The 13,197-nt window shown below is 46.4% G+C and overlaps 1 protein-coding gene across 1 annotated transcript in view; it reads right to left on the bottom strand.

The window, feature by feature from the left end:
- Nucleotides 1–13,197, bottom strand: part of TBC1D19 (TBC1 domain family member 19) — a 48,393-nt gene continuing 35,196 nt past the window's right edge. The window contains exons 14-21 of the mRNA XM_068137535.1: nt 10,211–10,295; nt 8,268–8,312; nt 7,121–7,153; nt 4,440–4,549; nt 3,264–3,355; nt 2,373–2,488; nt 1,380–1,450; nt 1–379 (exon numbers count right to left, since the gene is read on the bottom strand). Of these exons, the coding sequence (XP_067993636.1) occupies nt 305–379; nt 1,380–1,450; nt 2,373–2,488; nt 3,264–3,355; nt 4,440–4,549; nt 7,121–7,153; nt 8,268–8,312; nt 10,211–10,295 (627 nt within the window). The 3' untranslated portion in view covers nt 1–304. The remainder of the gene's footprint in view (nt 380–1,379; nt 1,451–2,372; nt 2,489–3,263; nt 3,356–4,439; nt 4,550–7,120; nt 7,154–8,267; nt 8,313–10,210; nt 10,296–13,197) is intronic.

Raw genomic sequence — 13,197 nt, 5'->3', positions numbered from 1 at the left:
TCAGGAGTTCACTGCCTTTATTTACCCAGACATGCATTGTGAGCACTGATCCCTGCTGCTCACCTGCACAGCAGCCATTCTCCTGCACAGCAACAAGCCCTGCCGCTGCCCGGTGAAATTCAGAGCATGCAGGGCACGTGCTCCTGGGCTGAGTCACTGCTTTCTGTTAGAAAATGCTCAAGTCATGATCCCTAAATCATTATTATACATACAGCTTGGTTTTGGTTGTATGCAGACATTGCATAGTTGAGGATCAGCTCCTGCAGAAGGCCTGGGGCTGTGGTACCAGCGCTGTTGCAGCAGATCAAGTGACAGTAGCAAACAAGAAGATCTGCAGAAGAGGCATGACTTTCAAGGTGGAAAGGTCAGCAAGCACAGCCTAGGATAACAACCAAAAAGGCCTGTTAGAGGTGGCATTTGAATCAAATTGCTTTAAAGCAAGCCCAGAAGTCAGAAAAGAAATATTTGAATGTTGAACATAATACCAACAAGCACCAGATTCAGAGCTGGCTAGAAGCAATTTATGCTGGTTTGTGTCAGAGCCTGACTGTACTGTTTTTCATTCTACATTTCACAGAAAAGGCATGTTTGCCTACAGAAACCAAAGAATCTGATTTGAGCCTTTAGCCTTCCTTCACACACGCATGGCATCGGGGCTGTGAATAAGGGCTCTAACATTTCAACTTGCTTCTAAAAATAATTGGGAATTAAGAATCTTTATCCTGTGGCTTGGCTAGTACTTGTGAAGTGTGTCCAGTGGAATGACTCAAAGAGTCAAAAGTCTGCTCATGAGAGCAGGTTTAAGAAAAAACACCAAAAGACAGAAAAAAAGTCATCATAAGGTCTCAAAGTCTGAGAAAAATAATCATCACATTTGGGGAGGGGGGAAGTCATCTTAATGGATGACTACACAATCATCTGAATAACTTAGTTCACTTCATTCCCCATGCCAGTGCTCTCAGTGAAGCTTCAGGCCCAACACTGCCGCAAATAAACTTGTGCCATCTTTGTAACACCAAAACCCACAGAAGCAGCCACCTGAAACCCAGCTCAGAAGAAGGGTAAGCACCTTGGCAATATTTTAAAAACAGTATAACCCCCAGACAAAGGTTATGCATGAAACCAGAAAAATAATCTAATTGCACAGAGGAACTTCCTGGCAGTGCATGTCTGAAGCAGAGACACTCTCTTTCCTTTCACCCCGGAGCAGCAGCATCATGCACTGCATGTTCACCATTTCCTCGGGGTTTTTACCCTGGGTAAGAATTTAGGCCAGAAGATTTGCACTCTGCACCACGTGCCATGTGAAGCTTGGGTTACTCCTGCTGGCAAAGGATCAGAAGCTATTTCCATCCCCTCTGACTGAAACTTATCCTTACCTCAGCTGCAGCCAGTGATGTCACCTCCATCAGGTTGACCGCTCGGAAAGCAAACACAGCGGCTGCCAGCACTGCAAGAAAAGGCCCAAGATTTGAGTTGCTGACCTACTGGTTGGGGGTTTGCACTAATCCTGGGGTAAAATACCGATTCTCATTGCCTTAGAGCAATCACTGACAGTGGATGGCTCAGTTTGAGCTTCTTTGGTTAGAAGGGGTAGAAAAAAGCCTGTCAGGAAGGTCTGAGTGGAAATGCTTAAGCTGCCTGGCTTTTATTAAACGGGACAAGGTGGTGTGCAAGCAGTTAATTTCCAAGCCAATCATTTAAGTTTATGTAAATAACAGCAGTCTAATTGTAAATGCTTTCTAACATTACAATATATGCTCATTTCTTTAAAATTCTCTCTCTCTACATAGCTGCCTTGTCAGGACAAGTGGACCTGAACCATTTTCTCCTCTATGCACCTACTTTGTAGTCAACAGCTGACCCAACTGAAGATAGGTGCTTTCTTCAGAACCCCCATCTTAAAACCTTGCATACATCTAAGGACACTTACTTTTATATAAAACAAGGTAGAAAACTTTCAAACTTTCAAAGTCTCTTAAAAGATAGGACCTGGAAAGAAGAAATCCAGCAAAAATCAGGAGAACTCCCAGCTGATGCAAGCAAAGATGGAAGACGAATCTTGTGTTTTGTGAGAGGTGATGGACTCATTTCTTGTTACCATGAAGCTGGGAGAACACTCCATGTGCTGTTCAGAGAGCACTGAGCATTTCAAGTGCTGTCATTAAATTCAAACTACCTCACATATTTCTGTCAGAGATGCAGCACTTGTGCCACAGGAGGCATCCTGAAGTTATCCTCTTGAACACAGACCCAGCTTTCAGTGTTCAAAGAGCAGCTGCTTCTCCTTGTCACAGAATGCATGGAGCTAACATGTCTTTACATGTTACAGCCACCTGGACTTGACACATTCTGCACAAAGCTTCTCTTACCAGCAAGAATCTCCAGGGAGTTGTACCCCAGGATCCTGTCCCACAGGAGCAAGAGCTGGTCTGTAGCTAAATACCCAGAAAACGCTCGCACCATCCATTTAAATGAGATCCTTAGCCTGCAGACAAGGGAGAAACAGTCACTGCATTGCTGCCTCCTGTAACCATCAGGCAGATTCTCTAGAAAGAGTATTTAATTATTCTGCTGCATTTGTCCTCTGGGAGGCATAGCCACTCTCCCCTGCTGCAGCACTAATCTGCATTTGCCTTTGTCACAGTTATCAGAAAACCAAGCAGTATCTCATCTGACAAAGTACTGATATCAGTAAAACACCCTGACCAAACAAAAAGGCCAGAGGGATCCTCACCCAGGCCTTTACCTGCTCTTGTGGGTACCAATTATTACAGGAAGACATTCAGGTTCTGTTGCACATGGTACCACGAGCACAATGCAGAACGACAGCCTCTTGTTCTCCCTCTCCTTCCAGTAGCTTCTACTGACCTAACATACCTGTGTGTCTTCTGTCCCCAGGAAATAAGTCACTGAGTTCCATTAGATTTGACCTGAAGAACTGAATCTCAGCTGAACAACGCAGCACTCCTCAGGGAGCAGCTCTCTTTTTCACACACCACACAAGAAATGCACAAAGCTCCCGCTGCTGAAGAACTGAATCTCAGCTGAACAACGCAGCACTCCTCAGGGAGCAGCTCTCTTTTTCACACACCACACAAGAAATGCACAAAGCTCCCGCTGCCTCTCAAGGAAGAGTGGCAGACTGAGGTTTGCACTTATGAGCCATTTCCCCATCTCTCCAAAGGCGTGACTACAGAGCAGCCTTTTCAGAGTCAAGGCTCTGCAGCAGCCCTGGCAGCACGGCAGAAAGAAGCACTCACGGCTGCGCCCCGATCTCCCGCAGGTGATAGAAGAGCTGAGGCAGGTGGGTCTGCAGGAGGGTCTCAAACAGCAAGCACAAGGACACAATGCCCTGAAGAAACAAGAGAACATCCTGAACACCAGCACTGGTGCTCTCAGGCCTGAGAAAACACCACCAGCATAAACATGTGAGTGGCCTACTTCAGAGGTTTTCACTTTGAAATGGGCCTCAGCTGCACTAAGAACCAGAGGATGTGAGAAAGAGCATCTCTCTGATAACTAAAACCAAGCAGCAATAGGGAGAACTACCAAAAAAAAGTTAAATTTATACATTTCTTCTCAAAATCCCCATGAAAACGAGCAGACTCCTGTCTGACCCATTCCACTGGGACTGAGAGCACAGTTCAGAGCCTTGAAATACCAAGGAAATTGGTTTCTTTTAACCAGGAAATGTTTTGCAGGAGCACTTTGTGAAGGAGGAAAAACAAACAAAAGAAAAGTTTAATTCTGCAAAAATAGAAGACAAGCCAATTTCTCCATCTGTCTGATATTGGAGAAAGCTGGTCTTGGGCATAAAGATACGCAAATGATTCAAGTGATGTAAATTCACCTAGCAGTGCTAACAAAAAGATGACCGAGGTAAAGAAAGAGGCATTAACTTCAGATCACTGAAACAAGAGCTGTGCATACATGGCTATATTTCAGTCCCTCTGCCCCAGAAAACCCCTGAGTGGGCACTTACATGTCATTAATTAACACAAAAGTCAGGATGCATTCATGTGACTTCTTGAGCTTATTGCAGAGATGACTTCCCAACCACCCCCTGAAGCTCAGAAAAGGAGAGCTCCCTTACTCTGAATACTCCATAGCAAAGCCTGGAGTTGATGACAAACCCCAAAACATCCCAGCTGGAGTTACCTAAGCATTCCTCCAGGCTTGCCTCTATTTTACTGAAAAGGATATTTCAAATCATACATAAAATCATGGATATCATTGTTCTGAATACTCCATAGCAAAGCCTGGCATTGATGTCAGACCCCAAACATCCCAGCTGGAGTTACCTAAGCATTCCTCCAGGCTTGGCTCTACTTTGCTGAAAAGGAGACATTTCAAATCACACACAAAATCATGGATATCATTGTTCCATAGTCAAAAAGAATATCAAGGGAGTGGGTTATAATTGCTGATGAACTTACAGAGGGATGAGAAGAGATGGAATGAAGTCTGAAGAAAAAACGCACATACATCTCACGGAATATCTGATACAGTTTGGGAGGTTCATGGTACAGAAAACAAAGTGGAGCAACTGGAAGGATAAAAGAGTTGTAATTGACTCAACACTGCAAACTGCCAAAGAGTTCAATGATTAAGGATAAAAGAATTGTAATTGACAACACTAAAAACTGCTCAAAGAGTCCAATGATTAAAGTGCATGAAGTATGAGGGAAGAGGGGGAAAAAAAGTCATTTCTAGAAGCACAATTTACAACAACGATCCTCAAGCAATTATTTAGACCAAGTGTTTTGTAACAGTCTGGTACTTAAAGGTAACAAAGTTAAGAAGGGGAGTACAGCACATAGCAGGTAACAGTTTCATAGATTTCAAGAACCTCAACTAAATAGGGCCTGCTTACTGGAGCACTGCCTTCAGAAGCATAAACGTACACTTCATGGCTTCTCTAGGGTGGGGAGCAACGGCATGGTGAACAGCCCAAGGTTTTGATTCAACCACCTCTAACTTCAACCATCTCTAACCTCAACTGTGCCCCTCAACTGTGCCCCTGGGCTAATGACCATCTCCCAGTTGGTTCCTTAGTTGTAAGACCAGAAAAGGTTTGCTGCTTGGAGAAAAGTGTCATGAAAATGAAAATATTCAAACCATGGCTTGTGGTTGCCACAATAACATCACCTAAGCAGGAGAAGCAGAGACCTGTGTGTTTATTGGGAGACCTGAAAAGCAGGGGCATTGGGAGTCAGATCTTTAGAGGTCTTTCAGCACACCCAACAGCACACTGGTAAAGCATCAGCTCTGAAACTTGTTTCCAACCTGTGCTTTTGCTGTTTCTGTACAAGCCTAGCACACAGATGAACCTGCTGCATGCACATGCTGCACAAACACAACCAGCTTCCCACTACCCCTGCAGCCATTCCATGCACATTTCACAGTCCTGCACACACTGCTGTGCTGCACAGTGTTTGGTCTGACCACTCTCCACATCTGTGCACAGCCTTTGGTCTGCCCACCCACCACAGCCCCTGCTTCCTTGGACAGCTGCACTCTTTGGGGATGCCAGATCACCTCCCAGAATCCCCAGAGCCTCTGCCCAGAGGCTCAGGTTTATTTCCACACAGTAGGGATGTGACACATGTGCATGCACACAGACATTCACACAGAGGTGTGGCTGCACACCTGTGAAGTCATTTCCACACATGTGGCAGAGAAGATGGCTTCACTGCAAACACTGCCACATCCTTCTGAGAGGTGGGCTCCAAGGCAGCCGAGATGCTCCCAGCTATGTGTCTAGGCTGGGGTAAGGAAAGCAGAGGCTGCTCCCAGTGTGTTGTTTATGACTGAAGGTGCTCAAGATCTGTGAAAAATTTTAAAGGCATAGCCTAAAACTACCACAACAGGGAAGAGTTGGCAGCCTGCACATGAAGGCCAGGAGGAGAACAGAAGCAGAGCCTAGCAGCTGGTCCCCCATGGCTGTGTGCATGTGAACATGACAGCATGTACAGGATTCACATAAGGACCCAGCCACCTCCTCCCACAGCAGCACAGCATGGAACACCCAGGCTGCTCTGCTTGGTGCCACCAACCATGCCCATGGCCTGCAGTTGCACTACTGGGGTGTTGCTGTCCTGCTCTTCATCCTCTCTCCTCCTCACCACCAGCTCATTCTGAGCCCTGGGCTAGAGAGGGCCTGAGGGAAGGAAGAAGCTCCCACCCAGTTAGAGAGACTCTGCTCTTCTCAGTAGCAGAGTCAGCCCTATGCATCCTGAACAGCAGTTCCACACAGCAAAAATGGAAGCCTCCACAGAGTGCCTAGGGAAGAGTTTGTAATTAAGTTCTTCCTCACTTCAGAGACCTAAGATACTCTCCTCAGGTTCCTGTTTGCATTTTGTATGTAGGTAGCCTGATTTCAATGATCACATGAGCATTGAACTTCATTAAAAGATAACATTAAGCGTGATCTGTAAATCTGCCTGACCTGTGATGCCACAAGCACCTTTGGCCAAGCACAGGTTAAAACTGGCAAGCTGTAATAATGAGTCTGACACTGTTGGAGGATGCCTGCACCTTCTCACCTCTGAGACCTGAGATTTTCTGCCTTTTCCCTAGAAACCCTGTTGATATTTGGGCTTTGCTCTGCACAGCAGTCTAGCTCTTTTAACACCTGTCTTAGGCACATGGACACAGCAACACTCTCACATCATTCGTGTGTTTGACAACTCTTTTCATGGGGAACTTGGGTCTACCCAAAAGAGAAACACAAAAAAACCAAACCATCATCAGACTTTATCCCTGTATTCATATACACTATGTGAATGTATGTTATCTTTTGGACTCAGCTTGGCAGGGTGCTGGGCCAGCTCACTTCAACTCAGCTATGACCTAGAAAAGTTGGGCCAAATGATCCCTGGGGTCCCTTCCAAGCTGGCATTCTGTGATTGTGAATAGCTCAGCTATGAGCTCTCAAAGAAGGAACTCCCACAAGGTAGTGAGCTTTTAAACAGAGTACAAGTCAGCAGAAGCAGCCTGGAGTTTTCAGAATGATTCACACACAAACCCCAGAACACACACAGAGCACATACAGCTTTAAACTGCAATACGGTACCAAGCAGCCCTGAGATCTGCAGAACTCATGAGTCATACTTACCATACATAGAAAAGCCATGAAAAGGAATTACACCTACAAAACAAAAGCATTTTTGGTTTTGTTCTTTGATACTTCTTTTTATCCATGTAAAAAACACAACCAAAAAGCCCAACATAATGCATTTTCCCCCCTTCAGCTTCTAAATGGTACCACAGGAATGAAATAATCCCTTGTAAGAAGTCTTGGATCTCAACCTTGTAAATATTAAGTACAGGGTTTGGGTAACTGACTTCACACATCCAATTACATCTTAAACACGTGCTGTAGTTCCCAGAGAGCCACATAAAGTCCTGTTTCCATGAAGTGATTCTGCATGAGCTTTGCTGGAATCACAAACTGATTCCAGATAAATGCCATGCTCTGACCAGGAGGGAGCAGGAGAAAAGGAGGCCAGGACCTCTAGCAGTTCATGCAGTGCTCAGAGGACTTGGTGGCTGCACCATGACAGTTTTCTCCTCCTTCCCAGATGATCTCAGCTTTCAGTCACTGATTTTCATACAGGACATTATATTTTCATATAGAGCTGCTTTGGGAAGAGGGCATAAGGACAGTGCTCCACAGCTACAAAGCTGCAAAGGATGGTGAAGGCAAACATGGAAGAGGGGGAAACAAAAGCATGTGCAGAAGTATGACAGGGCTGGAACATGAAGACACAAAAGACAAGGCCAGAGACATGGATTTAATACTGGTGACATAAGGCCCTGGAAGCATGAGCAAAGAACTTGAACTTAATACAAAAGTAGGGAAAGGACTCAAGAGACAAGGACTGAAGTGGTCAAAATCAGAGCTGAAAGAAAAAAGAACATTAGTCACTGAAGTAACAACAGCAGCAATGACATTATAGATTTATAATCTGCATATAGATTAGTTAAGGTTGAATGTTTAAACCACAAACTTTGAAAGGAAGAGCTGTGGTGTGGTTTCTCAGGTACTGCAGAATCTGGTGGGCCCAGCCAGATTCAGCACGTCCCATTCAGACCCTCAATAGTGGCACAGGGCTGAGCGTGGCTCTGGAGCAGCTTCAGCCCAGCTTACTCCTTCCAGTTAAAGATGCTCATCGAGTAGGAGCAAAAGGAGTGATGTGTTTGAGCAAAACCCCTGCCTCTTCCCCGTCTGCCACTAGAGGAGGCAGCAGCACAACTCTTACCGTTTGGAGGGTAGAACACGGCGTATTCCTCCATCCCCAGTTTGCCTGCCAATCATCAAACCACAATTAACATCTGCTCAAGCTGTTAACAGTGTAAAGACTCAAATTATAAAGGTAGACTCTAAGTGACAGTGGTAAAAAAAGACAACTAATTACATTGCTGACCACTTGATATTGCCTCAAAGAAGCCACCAGTGCAGCTGCTGCTGTCAGATGTGACACTAAAATGCAGCAACACAGAGAGAGGATGACACAGCCAGAAAGAGGAGGAAGGTCCCAGCAGTGCTGGCCCGCCGAGATAACTGGAGTGTCTTAGGAGCTCTAGACAGATCTTGAAGACAGTGAAGCTCTGTGAGGGCTAAGGGTGAGGGACTGAGCCTGCCATGCTGTGGCAGACTGACAGGATGGGAAAGGCATTAAAAAAAATTGTAAGAGATACAAAATATTCAGGGCTTTATTAAGCCTGCAGCAGAGAAGAAGATGAATGGTACACTTCTGATAGAACAAAGGAAATATTTAGGTAACATGCTGGACTCATAGAATCAATAAGGTTGCAAAAGACCTCAAAGATCATCAAGTCCAACCTGTCACCCAACACCTCATCACCACTAAACCATGGCACCAAGTGCCACATCCAATCCCCTCTTGAACACCTCCAGGGACGGTGACTCCACCACCTCCCTGGGCAGCACATTCCAACAGCTAACAACTCTCTCAGTGAAGAACTTTCTCCTCATCTCAGGCCTAAACTTCTCCTGGCACAGCTTGAGACTGTGTCCTCTTGTTCTGGTGCTGGTTGCCTGGGAGAAGAGACCAACTCCCTCCTGACTACAACCACATGGCCAAGTATGTGGCATGAGGGAGGAAAACAGATTGTGGAAGGTAAAAGTACATGGAAAAAGGAGTGGTTGGACTGCTGAATAATTGAAGGAAGGAGGCAAAAGGAGGACCCACTGGGGAGAGCCGAGCAGGTGGGGATCTAAGAAGGAAGGAAACAGAGTCCAGAGGTATGGCATTACAAGTTGGCAGAGAAGACAAGTGGACTGAACCAGTAAATGTAAGACTGCTAAGAAGAGCAAGGCTTAGGAGAGCACTTAAGGCAAAGGCCATCCAAACAAAAGCTTATGCTCTAGAAGATGCCATGCTTTGAGAAAGATCACTAAGCCTGCCTGGTAGAGCTCCACACTCCCAGACCTCCCAACAGAGCCCACAACTCTTCAGCAGCACGTTCTGCTCCTGCCTACCATCCCTACAGAGATCCCTGCTGTGGGAAGATTGTCTTAAAGGTGTTTTCCAACCTTAATGATTGTATGTCCTACCACCACAGCTGCTGCATGTGCTTAAGCTACAGAGGACAAGGCTAGGTACTTCAACTTGTAGCTCTGATGGAGATAGAGGTTGTCAAGATATTATCACCTTGTCATAGCTGTGTCTCCCAGTCTGTTTTGGTAAAACACTGGAGAATAACACACAAAACTGCACCAGTAAGAGAACAAGGCTGCAATCTGGCCTTCAAGTGATCAGCTTCTACACTGTCCTATCAGGATCTGCAGGGATCAGCAGGATACATACAATCATAGAATCAGTCAAGGTTTGAAGGGACCACAAGGATCATCTAGTTCCAACCCCCCTGCCATGGGCAGGGATACCCCACACTAGATCAGGCTGGCCAGAGCCTCATTCAGCCTGGTCTTAGACACCCCCAGGGAGTCATAGTATCAGTCAGGGTTGGAAGGGACCACAAGGATCATCTAGTTCCAACCCCCCTGCCATGGGCAGGGACACCCCACACTAGATCAGGCTGGCCAGAGCCTCATCCAAGTCTTTAGTCCATTTCTTTTAAATGCAGTTTAGGAGTTATAATGAACACCAAGCAAACTCCCACCCTGTGTTAGCACAGCAGCCATAAAACCCCATACAGCCCTTTGACCAGGGCCCCTTACCTCGGATGTAGGACTTGGGGGGGGTGGCACTGCTGTAGGCGAAGTGCTCCAGCACGGATGTGTCCCGGGAAAAACAGAGCAGGACCTGCAGAAAGGCAGCAGGTAAAGTCAGTGAATGGCTGAGCAGCAAAGCAGTGGCACACAGATTTAAGGGCCTGCCTTCATCAGCACCTGTCAGAAGACAACTAACATCAAGAGTTCTTGACATACTTTATTGGCTTTGCTGTTCAAGCTTCCAGGCTCTGATTTTGCGTTCACATTCACCTGTGGTCAGTAGAACACCATCTTCAGCCCTTCTCTGCCACTCAGCACAGGTTTATCCCTTTCTCCCACACCATTTGTCTCTCTGCATGCAGCTGGGGGATTTGCTGTGACTGGATTCTTGTCCTATTCAGTTACTATAACCTGGGAAAGTCCTAGTGAGGGATTGAGCAAAGGAACCACTGACATTTTCATGTGTGCTGGGCTAGGAGACTGATCCCTCCCGTTACTCTCCTTCACAGATTGGTAAGGTTGGTTGGAAGGGACCTCTGAAGATCATCTAGTTCATCCTTCCCTGCTACAGCAGGGTCACCATAACTGTATGTTTAGCTTCTTAAAACTGTATGTTTATAAACAATGTAAAAAAGGTAAAATGTTTATAGAGTGTATGCTTAACTTCCCTGCAGCTCGCCAGAATGCTTGCACAACACTCAGAGTGCTTTCCAAGCACACAGAGACTGTGCTGTCCACCTCACACCCACAGGATCTGAAATGCCTTTTGGAAAATGCATTTGTATGGCTCACTGAGCAATTGGGTATTGACAGCAACTGAGGGCAAGAGTAGAGAAGTGAAAGCATCCCTGGAAAAGAGTGAACAGCAAAGAATCTCATCCTACATGCAGTTGTGGGAAGGCAGTCCTTAGCTCTGCCCCTGACAATTCGGTGTTCTCATGCGGGCTGCACCACCAAGCCTGTGCACAAGAGGGCAGAAACCGAGCAGGCTGCAACCTTGTCGGCATCCCTTAAACTTCTCTGCTCTGGCAGGTTTTTAAGGCTTTGCTTGTTTGTTTTAACTGTAGCCAAGGTGTAAAAGGTCAAACTGGGTTAGGTGATGCTTCACTACAGAATTGACTCTGAATAAAAACCAAATGGATTCTTCCCTTCAACTAATTCCTGCAGACATCTTCCAGACATCAGCATTTGTCAAGAGGAAGCAGGCAAACCCAGAACACTGACATCTGGACATCCATGCTTTTTCTCATTTCTTATGGAAGGCAGGTCATATTTTGAGCCTCAAAACTCTCTCTCAGACGCAAACATCTTTTAAACCCAACAAATTTCTTTATCTCAGTTTAAGCTAAATATTATCTCTGCACAAAACACAATCATTTTCCTGGCTGCCAAAATACAGCTGACAATAACAATGCACAGGCAAATGTAGTTCTCTGTAGATGTTAACTGAGGTGAAGGAAAATGAAACTAATCTGAAAAGGACATGAGTGATGTTCTCTCATCGGGGAAAGAATGTAACCTTCCTCTGAGGCCCTGGTTTTTAGGAATCAAGTGTCCAGTAGAAGTATCTGGAAGGCTTTAAACTAGGGCTGCTCATCTTTCCGAGGCTCTAGCTCAAACATGCTATGACTGTACCCCAAAAGTGCTGGGTGAGGTCCTCTGTGTGGATTCATTATGCAAGACCAAGTATTCAAACTGAAGCTCTGGCCTGAAATAATGCATTGGCACACTTCTTATTTCCTGTACTATTTCCCTCATTCACAACAGCAGCAATGCTGAAGAAAACAATGACACAAACTCCTTGAGCAAAAATCTTTAGCAAACTGCTGGATATTTATCATCAAACCTGAAAAGAAAACCACTGAAATCAGAGGGCTGGGAAGAAAAACCAAAGCCAAAATGTTTAGTAGACTCATGCATTCCTGCTAAAAGTAACTGTACTCTGTTTCAATGGTTGTAAAGAAGTAATAGAATGTGAAGCAAATCACAGTATCACAGTATCAGTCAGAGTTGGAAGGGACCACAAGGATCATCTAGTTCCAAACCCCCTGCCATGGGCAGGGACACCCCACACTAGATCAGGCTGGACAGAGCCTCATCCAGCCTGGGCTTAAACACCCCCAGGGACGGGGCCTCAACCACCTCCCTGGACAACCCATTCCAGGGCTTCACCACTCTCATGGTGAAGAACCTCCTCCTCACATCCAGCCTGAATCTCCCCACCTCCAGCTTCATTCCATTCCCCCTAGTCCTATCACTACCTGAGATCCTGAGAAGTCCCTCCCCAGCCTTCCTGTAGGCCCCCTTCAGATACTGGAAGGCCACAATGAGGTCACCTCAGAGCCTTCTCTTCTCCAGACTGAACAGCCCCAACTCCTTCAGTCTGTCCTCATAGGAGAGGTGCTCCAGCCCTCTGATCATCCTTGTGGCCCTTTTCTGGACACCTTCCAGCACATCCAGATCCCTCTTGTAATAGGGGCTCCAGAACTGGAAGGAGTTCTCCAGGTGGGGTCTCACCAGGGCTGAGTAGAGGGGGAGAATCACCTCCCTTCACCTGCTGGCCACACTTCTCCTGATAACAGCCCAGGACCTGATTGGCTTTGTGGGCTGCAAGTGCACACTGAGAGCTCATGTTGAGCTTCTTGTCCACCAGCACCCCCAAGTCTCTCTCCTCAGGGCTGCTTTCCAGCCAGTCACTGCCCAGCCTGGATTTGTGCCTGGGATTGCCTCGACCCAGATGCAGGACCCTGCACTTGCTCTTGTTGAACCTCATGAGGTTGGCTTGTGCCCACCTCTCCAGCCTGTCAAGGTCCCTCTGGATGGCCTCCCTTCCCTCCAGCGTGTCTGCTGCACCACACAGCATGGTGTCATCAGCAAACTTGCTGAGGGTGCACTCAATGCCACTGTCCATGGCACTGACAAAGATGTTGAACAAGACAGGTCCCAGGACTGATCCCTGAGGGACTCCGCTTGTCCCTGGCCTCCACTGGGAC

This window comes from Melanerpes formicivorus, unplaced genomic scaffold (genome assembly GCF_026170545.1).
Source record: "Melanerpes formicivorus ecotype bairdi unplaced genomic scaffold, bMelFor1.0.p_v2 SCAF_4, whole genome shotgun sequence".
In the NCBI taxonomy this organism is placed as follows: domain Eukaryota; kingdom Metazoa; phylum Chordata; class Aves; order Piciformes; family Picidae; genus Melanerpes; species Melanerpes formicivorus.
This window is presented reverse-complemented; position numbering and strand designations above follow the sequence as displayed.